Consider the following 22,925-nt stretch of genomic DNA (forward strand, 5'->3'; position numbering starts at 1 on the left):
TAAATAAAATCTTTAATTAAAAAAAGTGTTCTTGGAGTACCTGGTGGCTTAGTTCGTTGAGCATCTGACTCTTGGTTCTGGCTCAGGTCATGATCTCAGGGTTTTGAGGTCAAACCTGACATCAGGCTCCACACTTGGTATGGAGTCTCCTTGGGATTCTCTCTCCCCTTCCCTCTGCCCCTCTGGCTCATGCTCTCTATCAAATAAATTAATAAATATATATTAAAAGTGGAATTTTATGATATATGAATTAAAGCTCAAAATAAAAACTTAATAGAAAATAATAGCAAACCGTTGAAAACAACTTTCTCCATGATGCCATGTGCACAGAGAGCATGGGATCAAGGAGGAGCAGGTAGAGTGTTCAACGAACTTGCATCATTGTACTTAGTAAGCTGGGCAATGGGTTCACATTCGTATTGCTTCATACCTATTCAATATTCAATATAAAACAAAAACTTTAAAAGAGAAATTTGTTTTTTCCTGTTTTCCAAATCACAACACAAAAAATTGGATCTGAATTTAAATGACCATAAGCTGGTAGCTAACCTCCACTAAGCAAGCATGGTGTGTGAAGCACCATAAGTGAGGGGCAGGGGGGCACCTGGGTGGCGCAGTCAGTTAAGCATCTGACTCTTGGTTTTGGCTCAGGTTATAATCTCAGGGTCATGAGATCAAACCCTGCATCGGGCTCCCCGCCCAGTGTGGAGTCTGCATGGACTTCTCCCTCCCTCTACCCCGGCCCCTCCCTCACTATGCTTGCTCACACACTCTCTCTCAAACAAGTAAGTATATTTTAAAAAAGAAAAGAAAGAAAAGTGACCAGCGGGGAGTCAAAAAAGGATAATCCTGACCCGCGGAGGAGCTCAAAATCTAAGCATGAGTGGCCACCAGCTTCCGAAAGCCACAGCCTCATTTGTCCATCATCGAATAATCTCAGCCAAGGTTTTGTCACTCCCAGCACCGGCTATGATGAAGGAATCCATTTCACACAATTAAAATATTTAGGTACATCTTACTTCCTGGGCTTCAGAGTTTTTTTCTGAAAATTTGTTTCATCTCCCTTTTATAAATCTGCTTTAAAGACTCAAGAGATAAGTGGAATTAGAATGCGTAGTGAATTATAAAAAACTTGTTTACAAGACTTCCTTTTTCACTTGAAGTAATATATTTTTAAAGCCCTGTTTTCAACGGTATCTTTAGATTATCAGGCATTCTTATCTAGGCTCTATTAGTTTTTGAATATTCATATAATGACATCTTGAAGTGCCTTGTTGCAAGATGCAGTCTAGATAAATATAGAAGCTTTCTAAAAACAATCAAGATTTCCCTCAAGATTTATAATAGCTTTAAGGTAACCTAAATTATACCTATGTTTCCAGTGTTACCAAAGAATGGCAAAAGCCAATAGATTTTAACTTGATCTTTAACTCTCTTCCCAAGAAGGAGGTCAATATTCTCATGTTGTATCACAGTTTCTGGGATACACACTGCAAAAGGTATCATTCCATTTTAGGATTAATGGTCTACTGATACAACTAACTGATAGCAACATACTGATACAACTAACTTCTTAATGAACAAATGTCAACTTCTCTGGCTACAGAAAGCAATGTTGTTATTGGAGAAAACAGAAGGAATTTGTGGTACAGAGTCCTGAGTTTGAATCCAGCTCTTCCACTGACTCTCTGGGTGACTTAACAAATCCTATGAGCCTCAATTTCCCCATCTGTAAAATGAAGATAACAGGATCCACCTTAGATGATGTCTGTGAGGATGAAATGAGATAATTAACATAATGGCCCTGGCACACTAGAATGTTCCACAAACGATGGCCCACTGTGTTTTCCCTTCCCCTGTGAAAGCAAAGCCTTGCGAAGTAAATGCCCACATAAACAAATATATAATTTTAATTAAATGTTTATACACTAAAAAAAAGAAAAAAATTGGCTTCCCCATTTACTAAATTTTCTCCTCTGCATCTAAATTATGATCTCAGCTAAGCGGTTTCACAAAACATCTAATGAGAACCCTTTTTTAAAAATGAAAACTAAAAAAATAATAAATAAATAAATAAATAAATAAAAATGAAAAGTAATGAGGAAGTAGAAAATGACCCATTCTTAAGCTTAGGAAAATAGAATTGGGGGCTTCATGTCTATGCCCAAATGCCTCGTGGTTTCTGCCACCGGGCTAAGGGGTTAGGACCTCTATTTTGTGACTCGGATGTCACCAAAAAGTTGGGGGCTTGGATAAAGACGGAAAGGCATGCTTATTACATCTGCCACCCAGCTAAGAGAATTCACGAACATGGGAAATAACAGAAGCAAGCATCAGAAACATTTTGTCCAACTTGAAATCAGCAGATGTCATTCATCACATTTACATTTCAAAGTCCTGCGGTAATCACTGTTGTTGCTATAAGGCTGCTTGTTTTTATAGCTCTCACACACACACACACACACACCCAGTACAGAGACTGAGATTGCAGGAGACTTTAAGGGAGCTGATCACCTTGTCAGAAGCAGCCAGCAGCTTGACGCAGCTTCTGAAAATGGCTCACGTGCTCATACTAAAGCATCAGCACAGCCTCAAGTGCTACCTGTCCTCCAACATCTTGGGCCAAACCCGGCCCATGCCTGTTACTGTATGGTCTTCGAGCTACAGATGGGTCTTGCATGTTTCAGCACTTGAAATAAATCAAAATTAGAATAATGTCGTGTCACGTGTGAAAATTATATGAAATTCACATGTCAGTACCCATAAATAAAATGTTATCAGAAGAGAGCCATGCCCATTCATTCACAGAACTGTCTTTGCCTGCCTTTTGTCTTACAGGCCAGAGGTGAGTGGTTGGGATAGGGACAGGATGGCCTGCAAGACTGACCCTTTACTGAAAGTTAGAGCATGATGTTCAGTATTTTTTAAATGGCAGTAACCAAGGAGAACCATGGGAATGATAAGGAATCCAGAAACCATTTCCTAGGTGAGTCATTGAGAGAATTATGGATGTTAGGCCAGTAGAAGAGAAAACCAAAGGACAACATTACAGGTTTCTTTAAATATTTAGAGAGCCAGCATGTGGAAGTGGCTGGTATTTGTGTCACTACAGAGGGGGAAATGAGTAACAGCCGTGAAAAGTTCAGGGAGGCAGACAGCAACGGAACATAAGACAGGACCTTCTAAAACATCGAGGTGGACAATCACAGGTCACCCCCCCCAAAACAGTGATCCTGCCATGCTGGTATTTAAGCTAAAGGCAAGATGATCACCATGTAAGATTATTCTAGGAAAGATTCTTACAGTGGACAGGAAGCTGAACTGTTTTAATGGTAGGGTTCTTTTTATGATTTTATCTCAAAAGAAAATGGTTATTTAATAGCAGGTGAAAGCTTAAGGACAGGTCAGTAGAAACAATTTCCAAATTCAATAAGGATTATACCCAACATGGAAAGAGATCTATAATTGGTTTGCAAGGACATAATACATAATATATACATGTGTGTATGTAAATGGGACATTCAAAAGAGGTCTCTCATTCAAATAAAGAGTACACCAGCTATAAAAAGAATCCCATTAAGAAAAGAAGGGTTATTTTTAGGAGGAGGGCTCCAATTACATAAATAAGGAAAGGACATCCACCACTAAATAAAATGAGCTGAAATTTTTCCTTGTGTTACTATAGGAAATTGGTATAGCCCTGCTGGAGAGAGGGAAAATCCATATATAAAATAGAAAGGAGAGCAACATGTTAAAAAAAAAATAGCATGGCTAAGATATAATATGTAGTACATACACAGTTGTATGATTTACTTGCACTGGACCTCTTTGCAAAATAGCTTTACAAACAACATCACAAAGCACAGCCACCTGTTAAGCTGTTATTTTGGCCTGTCTATTTTCAATGGCAATCTTGACACCCAAGCAAGAGACATACCATCATAGCAACATAAACACCATGGTGTTGGAGAATAAAATTTTAAGAAGCAATTTATAGCCCCATGCAGACTTGGAAATAAAACTAATGCTATAGCATCTATAACTATGACATAACATTTCTACTGTCCAAACTCAGATCCAGTGGATACATCAGGATTCCATTCCCACGGGCCATTTGGAAAGGAGACTCCAAAATGTCTGTTGTACAAGCTGGTCCTCGCAATATAAAGGTATTTAAAATGTAAGACAGGGGGTGCCTGGGTGGCTCAGTGGGTTAAAGCCTCTGTCTTCGGCTCGGGTCATGGTCCCAGGGTCCTGGGATCGAGCCCCGCATCGGGCTCTCTGCTGAGCAGGGAGCCTGCTTCCCTCCCCTCTCTGCCTGCCTCTCTGCTTACTTGTGATCTCTGCCTGTGAAATAAATAAATAAAATTAAAAAAAATAAAATATAAGACAGTATCATTTTCCGCATAGCTCAGGGAATGTACAATTACCAAGAGTTCACGCCGCACCAATGGGTGGACAATTAGCACCCCTCACATTTGCCAAGTGAGCTCCCCATCACCCGTGATCAGCCCCTAATGGAAGCATTAAGAGAGTCACCGAATAGTTGGGGAAACTGAGGCACGGGAAAATGAGTCTTCCTCCATCAGTTCCTAGCTATCACACACAGACTCAGCTCCTTCTTCTAAGGTCACGTTCATACTCCTCCCTATAGAGCACCACCCTATACCAGAAACCCCGACATAGGGCAACCTAGGTATTTTGGTTCAAGGAGATAAAATGCCAATGTTTCTCATTCAATGAAAGGGTAGAGAAAAATGAAAGGAAAGTGACGTTTTAAAGTAACTACGCGGGGCGCCTGGGTGGCTCAGTGGGTTAAGCCGCTGCCTTCGGCTCAGGTCATGATCTCAGGGTACTGGGATCGAGTCCCGCATCAGGCTCTCTGCTCAACAGGGGGCCTGCTTCCCTCTCTCTCTCTCTGCCTGCCTCTCTGCCTACTTGTGATCTCTTTCTGTCAAGTAAATAAATAAAATCTTTAAAAAAAAAAGAAAAAAAGAAAGAAAGAAAGTAATTACGCCCCCCCACCCCCTCGCCGGATGGTATCCCTATGAGAGGGGGAGCAATTACCAGGACTTAAAACGTGAACATTGTAAGGCGTGACTGATTTGCAATTCAAAAAGCTCCAACAAAGGCAGAAAGAAAGCTGATCATCCAGCTTAAAGAGGAGACACACCCAAAAGGTGTGCCACAGGGAGGATCAGGGTGGTGAGTTGGCATCAGGGGGTGCAGCTTCCGGCCTGGGGTGGATCCTGAGCGCCAGGGTCTACAACAGAGGCCTGGACTCCAGCGCTGACCGTACCACAGTCCATCGTCCCTGGCTACCACCTCTCCCAGCCTCTTTTTACTTTGTTCTTAGCTCTCCTCCAAAACAGAGGCCAGGAGGGCCCTCCGGCAGATCCTTCCGCAGGTCCACAGAAGAGCCAGCCTGAAGGCCAGAACAACCTGGAGAGGAGCCGTGAGGGCAGATGAAATATACATGAATCTACAGTGAGGCTTCTGGGACACCAGGGACTTGGCTGCTTTTGATCTGAGAACAAGTACTGAGCCCCTTAAAAAAAAAAAAATAAGATGAGTTCTGACACACATAACCAACTTCTTTTTAAAAAAGAACCAACACCTATAGAGGCTCGGGTTAAAAGCTGTGCACCCAATGTAAATAATGGCTAATCTCAAATACACCTGACCCTTTTGGAAATGTTTTTCTTGAAAAGGCTTAAGGGGATTACTCCATTTGGACAACTAATAGCCTAATTACTATTTTTTTTTTTTTTAAACCACCACCAAGCTCCTTTTCAGCCAGATCTTGGCAAGGAATCTCAAAGTGCACCCCCCATCTGCAGCACCGTAAGTCACGCCGTTGAAAAACATAATTACACTCAGCTGTGTCCAAGTTTCCATCAACCACAATCCAAAAGAGGTGAGCTATTAAATCTTGACTCTGAAGGTTTTTGTTTTTTTGTTTTTTTTACTTTGGACACGATGCCTCTTTATGAGCCACAAAAACCCAAAAAAACAAAACAAAACAGCCTTCCCCAGAACAGGTTTTGGGTCTCCAGCAGGCACTATACAATCTGTACCCCGATGATTAAAGGCAATTCTAGTTCTCCAACTCTTTGCACTTTGAGGAGGGAGGATTAAATAACTCCATTTCATATCTTTAAACCTGTGTCTCATTGAGCAAAAGAACAGTCTACTTTCACGGCACTTTCTAAGTATGAAGAAAACCACTTCTACCCACCACATTGCTTTTATGGAGGCTTAAACTACTCCACAATGATGACCCATGTGTGGGGATAACAAGGGTCATATTCGTTTTTGGTTTTTTGGGACTTTTTTTTTTTTCATCAGCGTCAGCATTGTTGTTATTTTAGATCAGGACAAACTTGCAGAATGTTCTGGATGGAGGACCGTGTCATCAGGGTGCTAACCACAGGAAATTCAACATTTCAGAGTACCTGCCCATGGGGCTCAGGTCATTAGTGATAGCCCCTGTCTTCACAACTACCTGTCCAGACAAGTAGGCGATTACAAATTTAGCTCTCTCAAACATCTATCCAGTCTTGTTTCTCTATTTTAATTGCCAATTACTGGTTTAACGAGTGTTGTCTTCTGAGGCTTCACAGTTCAGGTGCATTGCAGGCTAAATATGCCTGTAAGGTGTTCGGGCACATGCTTCTCAGACTGGATAGAAACTGAGGACCAACATTTTATTAGATCCCACTGCTTTCCTGGATAGCATCGAACTGACTCCTCCTCGAGAGTGACAAAACCATCATCCTATAAAATCTAATGAAATCCAAGTTGTTGGCTGGTCAGTTGAAAACTATCTGAAGACATCACTACGAGAATTGACAAGAATAAAAATGTTACAAAGTTTATTCATCAATAAGCCATCAGACTGACAAATTATTTTTTCTCCTGCATCAAACATGATCAAACATTTTATAAAAATTTTTAAAAAGCCAACATTATAACTCCACTTCTTGAGAGAAAGGGTCCAATTAATGTCTATTTCTACCTAGTACAGGAATAAAGCATTCTCATTAATCAAATATTTTATCTTTTGCTTTAACAGAAGAACATCTGTCCATGCCAATATCCCGTTTGTTTGAAATGCTTCCAAAATGCACTGGTCCTTTTTTCCTGCCGTAGGGAGAACTCTGAACAAAATGCACTTTTTCGGGGCGCCTGGGTGGCTCAGTGGATTAAGCCTCTGCCTTCAGCTCAGGTCATGATCTCAGGGTCCTGGGATCGAGCCCCACATCGGGCTCTCTGCTCAGCAGGGAGCCTGCTTCTCCCTCGCTCTCTGCCTGCCTCTCTGCCTGCTTGTCATCTCTTTCCATCAAATAAATAAAATTTTTTTAAAAATGCACTTTTTCTGTCAAATGACAACAGAAGCACTCCTGAGTTTAAGTTGCCAAGTACTTCATCTGTTGCTACAAAGATATGTTACTGAGTCATTAATGTCCCCCCAAGTACAGATATGAACCCATTTTGTCATTTTCCTTTCTTGAAAGAAGGCAAAATTCAGGAAAAAATTCTATTTTGTCAGATCTCATGAATGTAAGTTGTATTAGGTTTGTTTTGGGAAACGGTATAGGAGTTTAATGAGAAAGTAATGAAAGCAACACTTAAAAAACAAAACAAAACACAACTGACCAGAAACCTGGAGTAGTAAATGCAAAGGGACAGAAAGTGGACCAGTGGTTGCCAAGGGATGCGGGCAGGTGGAGTGGGGATTTCTTTAATGGGTACAGAGTTTCAGTTTTGCAAGACAAAGAGAGTTCTGTGGTTTCATGGCAGTGATGGTTGCCCAACATGAATGTACTCAATGCCACTGAACAAACACTTAAAAATGGTTAAATTGGGGGTGCTTGGGTGGCTCAGTCAGTTAAACGGCTGTCCAGGGATCGAGCCCCACATTGAGGGGGAAACAGGAGCCTGTTTCTCCCTCTCCCTCTACCTGCTCCTCCCCTTGTTGTGCTCTCTCCCTCTCTGTCAAATAAATAAATAAAATCTTTTTTTTTAATGGCTAAGATGGCAAATGTTGTGTTACACCTATGTTATGTGTGGATGTATGTTACACGTGTGTGTCACATGTATGTTACCACAATTTTTTTTTTAAAGATTTTATTTATTTATTTGACAGAGAGAGATCACAAGCAGGCAGAGAGGCAGGCAGAGAGAGAGAGGAGGAAGCAGGCTCCCTGCCGAGCAGAGAGCCCGATGCGGGACTCGATCCCAGGACCCTGAGATTATGACCTGAGCCGAAGGCAGAGGCTTAACCCACTGAGCCACCCAGGCGCCCATGTTACCACAATTTTAAAGATTTTATTTATTTATTTATTTGACAGCGAGAGAGAGAGAGAAAGATCACAAGTAGGCAGAGAGGCAGGCAGATTGAGAGAGAGAGGGAAGCAGGCTCCTCGCCAAGCAGAGAGCCTGATGTGGGACTCGATCCCAGGACCCTGAGATCATGACCCCAGCCGAAGGCAGCGGCTTAACACACTGAGCCACCCGAGCCACACTGAGCGCCCTGTTACCACAATTTTAAAGAATTACTCTTTAAAAACCTGACCAGAACCTACACATCCAGCCATGTGCAGCCTCCTTCAAACAGTTCATTTGAGGCAGATTTAGGAGAGTAGGTACCTGGGTAGTTCAATAGGGCTGACACAGCAAAACATCTCTGAATCTCCACCATGAAACTTAGGAGGGCAGGTGTGGTGGGTTTCTTCATTACCTTTACCATTTTTGATCACGGCAAATGTGTCTTGAGGATCATTTTTAATTTAGGGGGAAAAAATACCTGACGGCTCCATTTCTCCATTTTTTAAATAATTATCAAGGTTAAAATGTTTATTTTAGTCCGTGTGAGGTGGGACTCTAAAACAACAATATTTGTGAGTGTGGGTTGTGAGTGTGGGTTGTGAGTGTGGGCTGTAAATCGTGAGAGCGTGGGTTGTGAGCTGCTTTGGAGGCAATGCTCGTCCAGGGGAGCCAGAAGTTTCCAAGGAGCAGCTAACTCAGCAGGAAGGGTAAACATACAACTTTGAATAGTACATTTTGATGATTTTCATACGCTCCAATTTTGCTTACTTGCATGTGAAGAGTCTTTTAAGTTTTCAACTAAATGTGCCAAAAACATGGCGTCACTTGTCTGTTCCCATTGTTATTCCTGATACTAATTTTGAGAAAGTCACCAGGTGCTCATCAGCGAACACCTCTGCGGCTGATGTGTATGAAAGCCAAAGGTTCTTACTGCCATTAAAAGGAATAATTTCCAAACGTGTAGGGGTGGTTCTCTTTTTAGAGCATGAACTGCAGAAGTTATTTTCAAAGGCACATGATTCACTTATCAAAGTTAAACAGAGGAATGTCACTTGGTTTAATACCTGGGTGAAATGGATGGTTCAATGGAAGATAAAACTCAGGGTCCACTCTCTCAGCTTAACTGGAATGGAAGAACTACTTTCCCCCAATTATTTCCTTTGATAACCCTGAACAAGTTCTCTGATCTTGGAGATTTTTATTTATCTGTGATGTGATAGATCTGGATCACCTTCCATCATTCCTTCCAGCTTTCAGATTCAAGAGAAGCCAGAGCAGGGTAGAGCAGAGCGTGGTCTCTGCAGTCTGACCAGCCCGGGTATGGATAGAGGTATGGCTCGAGGTCTACCACGGACCAGCCACGCAAGCACCGATGATCCACACTGAGAAAGTGGGATCATATCCAACCCATAGGACTGTTCTGAGGACTAAACCAAAAGGCACTCCACAGATAAAATTTCTCTCCCTCCTTTGCATGTGAAATTTAACTGCTACCAGTCCAAGCTATAAAAACAGATATCAGGGGTGCCTGGGCCACTCAGTCTGTTGAGCATCTGAATCCTGATTTCAGCTCAGGTCATCATCTCATGGTGGAGAGATCAAGCCCCATGATGGAGTTTGCACTCAGCATAAGTCTGCTTGAAAATTCTCTCTCTCACTCTGTCCCTCCACCCGCCACATATGCGTGCACTCTCTCGCAAATAAACATGTAAATAAAATCTTTTAAAAGAATTTTAAAAACCAAACCAGAAACCACATTTTAAAACACTTTCCAAACAGCACGTTTCATAGGATGGCCTGCTGAGGCAGACAGTGCCAGCTCTTGTATTATGTACGTAAAAACAAGGTCATTGCAAGGCCACAGTCAGCCAAGACCTTGTGACACAGGGTAACTGCCTAGCTCTAGGATGCTGTGATCAGGAGAGGCAGGGCAAAAAAACTGCCACAATGTATGTAAGATGCAAAGATGGAGATGGCTCAGATAAGCAGATAGCGCTGTCTCTATAAACTGTCCATACAAGGTGGAAACATTTTGGCAGACATAGTGGTAAGTGAAACTTCGCCATTTTAACAATAAATCAATCCCCCCCCCCAAAAAAAAACACAAACAAAAAAATAGGGGGACCTGGGTGGCTCAGTCCATTAAGCATCTGCCTTTGGCTCAGGTCATGATCTCAGGGTCCAGGGATTGAGACCCACATCAGCCTCGCTGCTCAGTGGGAAGTTGGCTTCTCCCTCTCCCTCTGCCCCTCTCCCGAGTTGTGTACTCTCTCCCTCTCTCAAATAAATAAATAAAATCTTTAAAAAAGAGAATAAATAAATCCCACTACAATCACTACAAGTACAAAATAAGGGAGAGCACTGCAGAATACAAACAACCCAGCCAATAAGAGCCAGGGCATTTGAGGTTTTCGACAACTTAATTATATCCAAGTGGTGACTTCTTACTCCCTCACTCCGTAAATTTTCTTTTTATTTTTTACCTCTAGGTAATCTCTGCACCCAACATGGAGCTCAAACTCACAGCCCCAAGATCAAGACGTGCACGGTCCACTGACTAAGCCAGCCAGGCGCCCCAAAGTTTTCTTCTAATATACAGATTATTTTGGGGTGCAAAAATACATAAATTAGTGCTCAGTAACCTGGATCTGGACTTAATGCCGCAAATATAATGACTTCATGATGCGCATGTGTGTGTGTGCCCCTGTAGATGAGGGGCGGGGACCAGTCTTTGGAGATTAGCTTCTTAGATTAGGTAGTTAAATAACATTATTATAGGCTGTCATCAAATTACATTTGTTGGGCCAATCCTACTTCTTTAGGTGATTCATTCTGGGAAAGAAACAACACCCTAAAGATTGTCAGATATCATCCAAAGGATTTAAGGGTAACTTTTTTTTCTTTGCTCAGGAACAAGAGGAATCTAGAAGGTCGTGCTTTACCCAAACTTAAAAGGAGCAAAAAAAAAAAAAAAAAGAGACATTAAAAAAAAAGTGACGAGTCGTTAGATAAACTTGATCAAGAACCTACGTTAGCTACTTGTTTAGATTATGAGTCGACTTCCACTGAAGTCTAAAAAGGAATTTCGAGAGCAGGCCCCTTTTGTCTGAGGGCTGGGATATGAAAGAATGAGTCACTTTAATACTTGATGTCAAAATCTTGGTGAGGGCCAGCTTTCGTGTTTCTAAATCAACAAACAGCAGTGGGTAACGCTGTTCAGGCAGTCTGCCAGAAAGCGGCGGGGGGACCCTAGCCGCCTTCCTGTGACATGGGTAAAACCGGTGGCCAAGACGGTGTGTCCTATGCAGTGAGGCTCCCTTCTCTGGGTCTGTCATCCAGGGAGATCTGCCCAGCCTAGTGTAGTACAATCTTGCCATCCCACACAGAGACTGCTGGGACAGAGTTTAAATAGCCCATCAGTTTCCTCTGCAATAAAGCCAATGATAGCACTTCTTCAGGACATCTGTCTGAGATGAATCAGGCAGAAGGTTCAACTCCCATGGAGAACCATCTCCTCCAGAATGTGTTTTCTAGGACTCATCTGGCTAACACAATTTCTCCTTCAATGCACATAGAAAGCAGAGACACGTTCTTGAAGCCACAGCCAGGAAGGTCCACAGGTACTGTTCCTTCCACTCACAGTGGCCACTGGCCTCTGTCCCCTTGGGGTGAGAAGGAGGGGTGATGGCCTCCTAGTACCCTGAAACCCTACAGTGGGCCTCAGGGCAGCTGTTCAAGCTGTGATTGCTTCTTTCCCCTAAGTATCAAGCTCTGACCTAAATTGTGGCCATTCTGATCCAAATCTGGCAGATTTTCTTCCCACACTGCGGCAGAAGAGAACCACCTCCTTCGGAAAGCTGTCTAAAAATCAGGACAACTAGAGCCATCTCCTTGAGGATGGGGATCACAACTTTTCAGTGGACTCGTAATTCAAATTCAGCACTTTCTGTCAATGGCTCTGTCTCTAAACATAGATGTCCATGTTTATCCACAGCCACCTCTATTTTTTTTTTAATATTTTATTTATTTGACAGAAAGAGATCACAACCAGGCAGAGAGGCAGGCAGAGAGAGGAGGAAGCAGGCTCCCCGCAGAGCAGAGAGCCCGATGCGGGGCTCGATCCCAGGACCCCAGGATCACGACCCGAGCCGAAGGCAGAAGCTTTAACCCACTGAGCCACCCAGGCGCCCCGCCACCTCTATATTTTAAACAGTTTTACTGAGATGTATTTTACGTACCAACTCAAATTTTTAAAAGATTTGTTTACTTTAGAGAGAGGGAGCAAGTGTGTACATGGGGTAGGGGTGGGGGACAGAGAGAGAAACTCAAAAGCTGAGTGTGAAGCCCGAGGCAGGGTTCCATATTATGACCATGAAGTTATGACCATGAGGTCACGACCTGAGCCAAAATCATGAATTGGATGCTTAACCAATTGAGCCACCCAGGTACCCTGTCATAATCTATTTTAAAATGGCAATGAGGGGCACCTGGGTGGCTCAGTCAGCTAAGCATCTGCCTTCAGCTCAGGTCATGATCTTAGGGTCCTGGGATCGAGTCTGCATTGGGCTCCCTGCTCAGTAGGGGGTGTGCTTCTCCCTCTGCCTCTACCCTTCCCCTGGCTTATGCTCTCTCACTCTCAAAGGAGTAAATAAAATCTTTAGAAAATGAAATAAAAATTAAAAATTAAAAAATAAAATGGCAGTGAAACTTCTCCAGTGGCCTCTGGACTATAAGTGCTAGGAGGGCAGGAATCACGTCTGTCTTGTTTGCTGCTCCATCCCTAGCCCTTGGCCTAACACCTAGCACACAGTTGGAGTCCAACAAGCATTTGTGATCTGAACACATCTGTGCTCCCCCGAATGCCAACCCAGATACAAGAAATAATTACTTAAAGATAAACTGTCAAGGCAAAAAGGCCCCCAAGATTCCAGCTCCCTGTCAGGCACACCATGTTTATCTGTAATTCTTTCCCCTTGAATGTGGGTGGGCCTGACCTAATCAGGCCAATCTTTTTGAAAAAGAGTCTGACGGTCAGAGATAACACGTCAGAGAGTTCAAAGTGGCAGGCGCTATTTTCCTACTGAACCTGTAGGGGCAAACTGCCCTGTTGTGGGCAGGATCACATTGCAGGAAACGGCAGGTAGCCTCTAGGAGCTGGCCCCTAGCTGATGGCTGGCAAGAAAGGGGGGACAAACTGAAGTCAATAGCCACACAAGCTTTGAAGAGACTCCAAGCTCCAGAAGGAAGTGCAGCCCAGCTAACACCTTGATTTCAACTTTGAGAGGCCCTGAGCAGCCACACCATCCAGCAGAGCCATCCCAAGACTTCTGGCCGACAAAGACTGTGAAATAATAAAGGGGTATTGTTTCAAGCCACTAAGTTTGTGAAAATTTGTTACAGAGTAATAGAAACCAAATACATTCCTATAGAAGTTAGGATGAAAGCAGAATGATTACATTAACTCCCACAAAAGACTGGCCTCAAGCTTCTCAGGGTCTTTGGCTGAGCAACTTTAAAATGAAGATTTTGGGGGTGCCTGGATGGCTCAGTGTGTTAAGCCTCTGCCTTCGGCTCAGGTTTTGATCTCAGGGTGCTGGGATCGAGCCCCGCATTGGGCTCTCTGCTCAGCGGGGAGCCTGTTTCCCCCTCTGTCTCTGCCTGCCTCTCTGCCTACTTGTGATCTCTGTCAAATAAATAAATAAAATTAAAAAAAAAATAATGAAGATGTTTGTAATAAAAAAGAATCTCTAGTTTGCAAAATTTCAGGTGGTATAAAACCTAAGTGAAAAAACATAAACAATGTGAAGGAAGAAACTGGGCTCAGCTTTCCAGAAATGGTCCTGTTTCTCCCAGCTTCTGCCCATCCATTAATTAAGCATCTACTATGTGCCAGACCAGGTTAAAGCCTCTGAGCTGCCCTATCCAGTATGGCAGCCACCAGCCACCCGTGGCCCTTGAGCACTGCAAAGTTGCTAGCGGGCACTGAAATGTGCTACAACCGGAAAATAACACACTGGATCTCAAAGACTTGGTATGAAAGAAAAATAAGTTAAACCTTGTTGTCAGTATTTTCCTACGTGGGTCACAGGTTGAAAAGATAGCGACCAGAATGAATGACATACAAGCAAACAAACAAGTAAGTACAGATTATGAGAAATGCTCCAAAGGAAATAAGTAAGTACAGAGATAAAGAACAGAAGAAAACTACTTTAGACGGAGTGGTCAGGAATGACGTCACAAGGAGGTGCCATTTCCACTTATAAACCCACAAGTTTGGTCTAAACGTTCAAGTTTTAACACATGACAGCAGCAGAGGCTGGAAGCTTCAGGGGGCTGACCCAGGCCCTTGGCCGGCTGCAGGACCCTCACATTGTACTACTCCCATTTAGGTTCGAGGTAAACAGTGCCCACTAGAGATGTGCAGCCCTGAGACCCTGTCTGTGTGGATGAATTGTTTTTAAGTTGGAGGATGTACAGTATGAAAAGTCAAGCATCCAAGATAATTTTTTTTTCTAACGACTTTACGTTTTCCAGATACAATTTGTTCTCCAGTTGTAATATCGGTAACACAGTTGCACTTCATCTCCCATGGAGCCTACCCAAGGGGAAAAAAAAAAGTCTCCACTTGGGAATACCATAAAATTCCCAATTGCCAGCAAGGGACAGGGAGGGCGGGCAGTTGGCAATCTACAATCTGAAATTCTCCTTTAGTTCCTGCAGCAGACTGAATTTACTAAAGATATATAAAAACCTTCCTGACTTCTTGGTACAAATCAGCTGATGTCTATATCTGTCTTTTTTGCCAAACAGGGGCAGAAGTGTTAGCTAGTTTCCAAAAAACTTTCCCCAAGTTATTTGACCATATAAACCTCCAGGCAACAGAAAGCAGGCCAAAGCCCACACGGGCCAACCAATGGTACCTGTGCCCTCACTCAGGCGGCTAAAGCAATGAACCTCGACGTACTTTTCCAGTAATCATTGCCCCTGAAATACACGTTTACTGCCTGTCACTGTGCACACTTTTATATTAAAAAAAAAAAGAACTTTGTGAACCCTTCCCCCTATACACACACTTTCCTAACTGACACTCTGGGGCAAGGGGCGGGGGCACGGTAGATTGTAAAGGGACTGAGGAAACTGTATTAATTTTTTAAAACCTGCTTACAAAAAACAGTATTCTCTGTTCACCTGAAATGAGAGCTTTTCTGAAAAGAAGAAGTATTACTCACTTAACCAGACACAAGGTTTTTAAGTTGGTTTTTAAATGCCTCAGGGACTCACTCTCTAAAAAGCAAAAGTTAATTACCACCCACTTTTAACTAAGATTTCGTTAACAATAACGTCCATTTTTTTCTCAAGGCCCAGAATCTGTTTCCCCTCTCTGGCAGACATTCTCACCCAAATCACGGGGTTAGGGTTTGGGGGGGAGGGGGAGGTATGCAGTGTCCTTCACACACAAAGTCAATTTCCCTGACTGGCCTTTGAGGGCAGCATCTGCTCCTTGTTTTCTGTTCCATTAAGAGGAGAAAGCTTTGCACTTACCCATTAACCTGCCCACGTGCCCCTCCTGACCAGCAAGGGAACTGTGCAAGATAATATGGGCATGAGGAAAGTGCTTCTGACTGCAGGACAGGCAAGGGAAGCTACCAGGATCATCCAGAAATCAAACTCATGACCCTGGCCTCAGTCCCTCCCAGCTAGGCTAGGAGTCAGGGGCAAAAAAAAAAAAAAAAAAAAAAGTCAAAAGAGTACTTGTTCTTTTTATTTTTTTTTTAGATTTCATTTATTTATTTGACAGACAGAGATCACAAGCAGGCAGAGAGGCAGGCAGAGAGAGAAGAAGAGAAGCAGGCTCCCCGCTGAGCAGAGAACCCAATGCAAGACTCGATCCCAGCACCCTGGAATCATGACCTGAGCTGAAGGTAGAGGCCTTAACCCACTGAGCCACCCAGATGCCCCAAGAGTACTTGTTCTTAAAAAACATTTTCAAAATTATGTTCCTGAGGAACCCTGGGGGGCGTATGTGAGATTAACCCAGGGAACCTTTATTCTTTATATCTGAGAGTATCACTTTGTACAAAAATCAGTGGCGAGGCCAATATCAAACTTAAACTCTCTTACCCGAAAGAATTTCTGCCCCAATATTTGCAGGCGCATTTCATGAAAATTGTTTGAAACAGGGAGTAAGCAGCATTATTGGGCATTCTGGAATCTCCATTTAGGTCATTCCAGAGTTGGCACCATCCCAATCCCGAATCTGTTCTCAGAAATGTGCGCAAGAAAATTCTCCCGGGACCCAGGGGAGCCAGGATAAAGTGTACTGGCTCCCAGCCAGGGCAAAGAACAAAATAATATTCTGTATTAAAAAGTTGTTTTTCTTTCCTTTCCTTTCTTTCTGTCTCTTCTTTTCTTGGAGGGGAGGGAACTGTTTCTATTTTTCATTGTGCCACGAGTCCCTGAGGACCGCAAATAAATCCCTAAAAGTATGCCCATTAACATTAATGCAGTCAGAACAGGAACTGTTAAGACACCAAAGCAAGTAACTAAAACAAAAGGATTTCTGCCTAAATATTAGGATGTGCTTAGCTCTTGAAACTGCTGATCTTACTGATAAGGACCGGATGGGGTGGGATCATCTTCAGACTCCATGGAGTCCTGAACGTGGGTGAAGTTTGGGATGCTGGCAGGACCAAGAGGCAGCACCAAGGAGAGGTTTTGGGCAAATCCGCCTTGAACGTCCCCGTAATCTTGGAGCCACGCATCCAAAAGAAGCCGCCCCAAATAAATACACAATCCAAGGAAAACCAGTAGACTTGTTACACAGGAGCAGCTTCAGATAGAGCCCCTGGTCTTCCCTCTGGTCAGCTGACCAGATGTCCCCTAAGTAGATGGAAGGTCAGAGTCGGTCCCCAAGCCACCTTCAGCTAGAGACTACTTGGGACGCTTAGTGTCCCGGCTTTGCATAGAGGGCTTAGGGATAAGTATCTCCTTCCAGCAAGGAATCTCCCAGAGGAGGAGAAGTGGGAGAAAGCCTGGCCTACAATATAAAACAGCTCTGCACCAGAAATCAGAAGACCCGGGTTCTGGCCTAGACCTTGTCCTTGGCTCTGAGATGGACAACGAACTGGATCTTCCACGACCACAGTCTCCTTCGCAAAACGAAATGGCTCAACTACAGAAAACCTCCACTAGCTCTTCCAAGTCTAAAGTGAAAGAACCTACATGCCAAATGTCCCAAATGCAGATGGCGACAACCGTCTCTTTAGAGACAACTACCAGCCCCCAGGAACCTTCACTGTTTAGAACTTCCCGATGAATGAGCCTATATTCAGTTCAGAGAGGACACTGAACGTAAATGAAGGAACAGTTCCAATGAAGTTTTTTTTGTTGTTTTTTTTTTTTAAAGATTTTATTTATTTATTTGACAGAGAGAGAGAGATCACAAGTAGGTAGAGAGACAGGCAGAGAGAGAGGAGGAAGCAGGCTCACTGCGGAGCAGAGAACCCGATGCGGGGCTCGATCCCAGGACCCTGAGATCATGACCTGAGCCGAAGGCAGCGGCTTAATCCACTGAGCCACCCAGGCGCCCCCCAATGAAGTTTTTTATTAAAATTAATCCATGAGACGTTACCTCTTAAAATTCTTCATTCGCAAATTGTCTAAAAAACAGAACAAAACAAAAAAAAAACACCAACACTCTGTTCTAGACTGTGGTTGAGTTTTATTTTCTTTATGCCCCAACACTGCTCCTCTTTCCTGGAACTGGGGAACATTTTATGAGTTAAAATAAGGCCTAGAGAAATAGTAGAACCTAGTACCCTCTACAACAATTGAAAAGGTCTTTGATTTTTCATTAAGTTGAAGTGTTGACTCTATTTTCAAGAACTGTTTTTTTCCTTTTTCTGCATTAAATAATACCAGTGACAGGCAAGGACCAGCAGAAAGAAAACCAATGCGTTTTTACCATGGCTCTGGTTGTGGCTTGGCTACTAACTAGTTCTGTGATCTGGCACACATGACTTAACCCTTCTGACTCAGTTTACACATCTGCAAAATGTGGATAATAGCACAGGAGTTCTCCTTACACTCCCCTCCACCAGGAGTTAAACAGGATAAGGCCAGGGAAGAAGAATGGACACAGTGTTGGTTCCCACTAACCCTCATTTTCAAAAATATGGGCACTATGGGACTAACCACCGGGGTTTGACAGAATCAGGCCCGAAGCAAATAACGCCTTGAAGCAAAAGGTAGGTTTCGAAGAAGAGTCTACCTAAAATTATGGTAACCGTCTTCTTTGAAGACACTGTTAAGTTCCTTCCCAGTTTTTAACGTTAAGGACAGGGGCGCCTGGGTGGTTCAGTTGGTTAAGTGTCTGTCTGCCTTTGGCTCAGGTCATGATCCCACAGTTCCTGGAATAAAGACCCACTTCAGGCTCCCTGCTCAGTGGGGAGCCTGCTTCTCCCTCTCCCTCTGTGTGCATGTGTACGTTCGCTCTATCTCTGTCTCTCAAATAAATAAAATCTGTTTAAAAAAATAATGTTAAGGGCAGTAGGACACAGCTCAAGGGGGGGATGGTGGACACAGAGAATTTACTACCAGTCAGACTCCAGGAATCCAACCTCTGGTGCACGGGGCCTAGTTTCGTCACCTATCACCTGGCCTGGAAAATCTGAAATCCTATCAGTTTGGAACCTCTATCAATCTAAACTGCCTCCTGCTTCCCTAACCATGTGGAAAACTAACTTCAAAACATAACTTTTTAAGAAACTGAATCATGGGGGCGCCTGGGTATAGCTCAGTGGCTTAAGCCTCTGCCTTCAGCTCCGGTCATGATCTCAGGGTCGAGGGATCCAGACCTGCATCAGGCTCTCTGCTCAGCAGGGAGCCTGCTTCCCCCTCTCTCTCTGCCTGCCTCTCTGCCTACTTGTGATCTCTGTCTGTCAAATAAAACAATTAAAATCTTAAAAAAAAAAAAAAAAAGAGGGTGCCTGGGTGGCTTAGTGGGTTAAGCCTCTGCCTTCCGCTTGGGTCATGATCTCAGGGTCCTGGGATTGAGCCCCGCATCAGGCTCTCTGCTCAGCGGGGAGCCTGCTTCTCCCTCTCTCTCTCTGCCTCCCTCTCTGCCTGCTTGTGATCTCTCTCTGTCAAATAAATAAATAAAATCTTAAAAAAAAAGAAAAAAAAGAAACTGAATCATGCTTTTAGTCCAAATGAATTCCACATTAATTAAATCATAATATACATTCTATTACATGCAGAGCCTGATTTCATTTGCCAATTAAGAAAGGACGCGGGGGGGGGGGGGGGGGGGTCCTCCACCTGCACATTCGAAAGTGATTACTTCACCCTGAAGTGGTGGGTATTTTGGCAGCATAGATAAATAAATAAATATGTTGCTTAAGACCTGTGCCTGAATGTTCAGGACAGCCTGCGAAGAAAACCAACTAGGAGAAAGAGAAGAAAAAGATTTCGAACTTAGTAAGAAGATTCTAGAACTGGTTATTTTCTTGACTCTCACCTCCGTTTGGGGATATTTCCTGCAATACCAACATTACCCCTGGATCCCAACCTCCTCTCAACAAATAAAGTCACTGGGGAGAGAGGAAGCGCACACACCTCCAGGTGGAACAGCTCGGGCAGCGGAGCCCGGGAGGGTGGGAAGAGCTCAACCTTCCCTGCAAGTACTCCGGTTACCCGGGGTCATTAATGTGCCTCCCCCACTGCCCTACACAGCTGCGTGTCCCTCCTCCACTTGATTCACACGATCGGGATGTAACCCCCAAACCTTAACGTCATCCACATGGAGTCCATCCTTCAAGCCTCTACTCCAGCGTCACCTCCTCAAACGCTGAACAGGCAGGAACCCTAAGATGATTATTCTGGCAGGGGTTGACCTTTCTCTTCCGGAGTCAGTGTTTCTGGGATGCATGTTTTGTGAACTACTCTGATCTTGCCTTGGATTGTACTAGGGTCTTGCCTTAACACCTGATCCAGGTAAGACAGCCCCCCCGCCCCCCGGGAGCACAGCCACTTTACCGGTTAAATACCTCCCCGCCCCCAAAGCACCTATCCCCTTCCATAAGGTAATGACTCAATAACATACCCGAGAGATTAAATGCTCTGTATTTAAGCATAAACACGGTCGGCTCGCCGGTTTCTTTGGCACACTAAACCCCATTAGTAAGTTTCAAATTTCCCTGATTGGCTTCACGCTTCCTTGATGTCCCTGAACAGGCGCTAAGCCATTGTGAGAGCACCGAAAAGGTAGGGAGGAGAGATGGAAGAAGGGGAAGCCGGGGCCTGGACAGTCCTCACTGAGTCATCATTTCCTGAGTGATGGAGCTTACTGCTTCGGGGATCTGGAGAGGGGAACGGGAGCAGCGGGTGGAGGACGAGCCCCCGCCCCTCGCCCTCCGCCCCCCGCCCGCCCTGCAGCGGGAGCACCCACGTGCTGGAGCGCCCTCCTGTGGCCGCGCCGCAGTCCCCGCTGCTCCCGGCTCGCCCGCAGACCACGCTCCCCGCCGCTAAAGAAACAAGAGACGCAGAAAGTTTCCGAGCCAGGCGGTTGGCGAAAGGTCGAGGCCAGGTCTGGGAGCCTCGATGCGCGGGCGTGGCGGGAGCGGCGTCCAGGCTGGCGACGACCGCGAGAAGTCCGGGCCCAGGAGGACTCCCTTAGGGCTCCGAGGTGCCCCCCTGCGGGGCTCGGGGCCTGGAGATCCAGAGGGCAAAAGCTTCTCCCGTACCCAGACCTTACAGCAAAACGCGGGAGCGGAGCCAGGGCCCAAGCCAAGACCGGGTGCCTCTGCCCCCCCACCCAAGCTACCAGTACACGCTTGGGGCTCCTGGGTTTGCCTTATTCATTTTATTAATTGGAAGGAGGGGCGCGCCAATTCCCTTTGGTGCATCCGGTTCCCCAGGAATCAGGGCTCTGGGCGACCCCCAAGACTCCACCTAGAGTCTACCGCCCCACCCAACGCCGCCCTCCCCCGCTGGGGTGACAAGTGGAAACAGCAACTCCCCTCCCTCCTCCCCTCCAGCCTTCTGGCTTGGGAGGTAATGCTCCAGCAGGGTTTCCCTGCCGCCCGCAGAGGACCCGCCGACCGGGAGGCGGCAGCGGGGTACGCGGCGCCCTGGGGCTGGGGGCCGGGAGCGGGTGAGGCCGGGCCCGGCACGGCGCTTACCTCGTCCACGGTGAGCGGCATGCAGATCCGGTATTCCTTCAGCAGCATGGTCCTGCCGGCCGCGCGCCCCCGGGGCGGGAAGCGGGGGGCGCCCCCCAAACCAACAAAGCTGCCGCCCAGGCGCAGGGCAGGGCGCCCGGAGCCCTGCGCTCGGAGCCGGCCGGCGAAGCAGCCCCGGCGGTGCGCTCAGCTCCCGTTTTCCTCCTCTCCGCCGGAGAGCATGTCAAGGTTCGGGTCCGGGTGTTCGGGGCTCCCCCGCCTTCTTCCTCGCCGAGCTCGGTCCTCCCGGAACGCGGTGTTGCAAAGTCAGGGAGGGACCAGGGAGGGAGGAGGGAGACCCGCTGGGAACCGCTCGGATCGGTAGCCCCGGGCGGTAGGAGCGGCCGCCGGATCAGGACATGCCCGGTGGCGGGCCAGGGAGGAAAAAAGAGAGATTTCCGAAAATTAAAACGAATGCACAAAAGTCACCCGCTCGATCTGCCTCCGAAAGCAGACATGAACCTGGCGACCCCCCTTCTCCGGCGGGTCTGCCAATGCTAATGTCACCAGGAACACATTGCAGCCGGAGCTGGAGATGCTGACTTTCCAGACAAAGGCTCGATCGACTCCTCTCCCCGGGCGGTAAACAAGATTTCCTGCTCTTTTTAGGGCCGGTCCCCGAGGCGCTCCAGGGCTCGCAGCCGGAGAAAAAGGAAGCCGCCGCCGCTGCCGCCGCCCGGCTCAGTCGGGCTGGGGCCCGGGGTTCCTCCAACCTGGGCTCGCGGCGGCGAGGGGCGGGCGAGAGGAAGCTGGCGCCTTCCGCGCACGTCCCCTCCCCCGAGTCCCTCGGCTCCCCGCGCGCCGTGCGTGCCCGCGAGTTTGCAGCCACCGCGCCGGGGCCGGAGAGTCCGCGCGGAGCTGCAGTGTGCCTCGGGCCGGGGAGGTGGGTGCGGGAGGAGCGAGCGCCAGCGAGGCTGACATCAGCAGCGGCCGCGGTGGGGAGGGTAGACCCATCCGGCCAATGGGGAAATGGCAAAGAATGTGGAGGATTTAAACAAAACAGCATGTCTCTCCCCGGCTCCTGCCAGACGGCAGGACTGCCCCGGAGCCGAGCCGGGCCGGCGCTGGCGAGGATCGGGAAGGGGGCTTCCCTGGCTCCTTTACCCTCTGAATCTGTTCTCTAGACGTTCCCTGGGTGCCAAGCGTGCCCTGCCCCCCCCCGCGTAGCTTCTGGTTTCCAGGTGCATCCTTGTTTCTTGACCTTTGGAGAAGGTCTTTACAGAGCGTTTTCACTTTGGTCCGGCGAGCACACCCAGCGCTGGAGAGGCGATGGGCTTTGGGTGCCTGAGACCCAACTCTTGCCTGGTTTCCTGACCGGTTTCGGAGAGCGAATCCTGGATAACTGGGAAGTGCCACGGCGTGGAAGAAAAGGAA

At 46.0% G+C, this 22,925-nt stretch overlaps 1 protein-coding gene across 2 annotated transcripts in view; it reads right to left on the reverse strand.

Moving 5' to 3' along the window:
* Positions 1-22,691, reverse strand: part of PITPNC1 (phosphatidylinositol transfer protein cytoplasmic 1) — a 250,282-nt gene extending 227,591 nt beyond the window's left edge. For both annotated transcript variants that reach the window (XM_045984795.1, XM_045984797.1), the window contains exon 1: positions 21,513-22,691. In XM_045984795.1, the coding sequence (XP_045840751.1) occupies positions 21,513-21,560 (48 nt within the window). In that variant the 5' untranslated portion in view covers positions 21,561-22,691. The remainder of the gene's footprint in view (positions 1-21,512) is intronic.
* Positions 22,692-22,925: the final 234 nt, after the last annotated feature.

Source organism: Meles meles, chromosome 18 (assembly GCF_922984935.1).
Source record: "Meles meles chromosome 18, mMelMel3.1 paternal haplotype, whole genome shotgun sequence".
NCBI classification, from domain to species: domain Eukaryota; kingdom Metazoa; phylum Chordata; class Mammalia; order Carnivora; family Mustelidae; genus Meles; species Meles meles.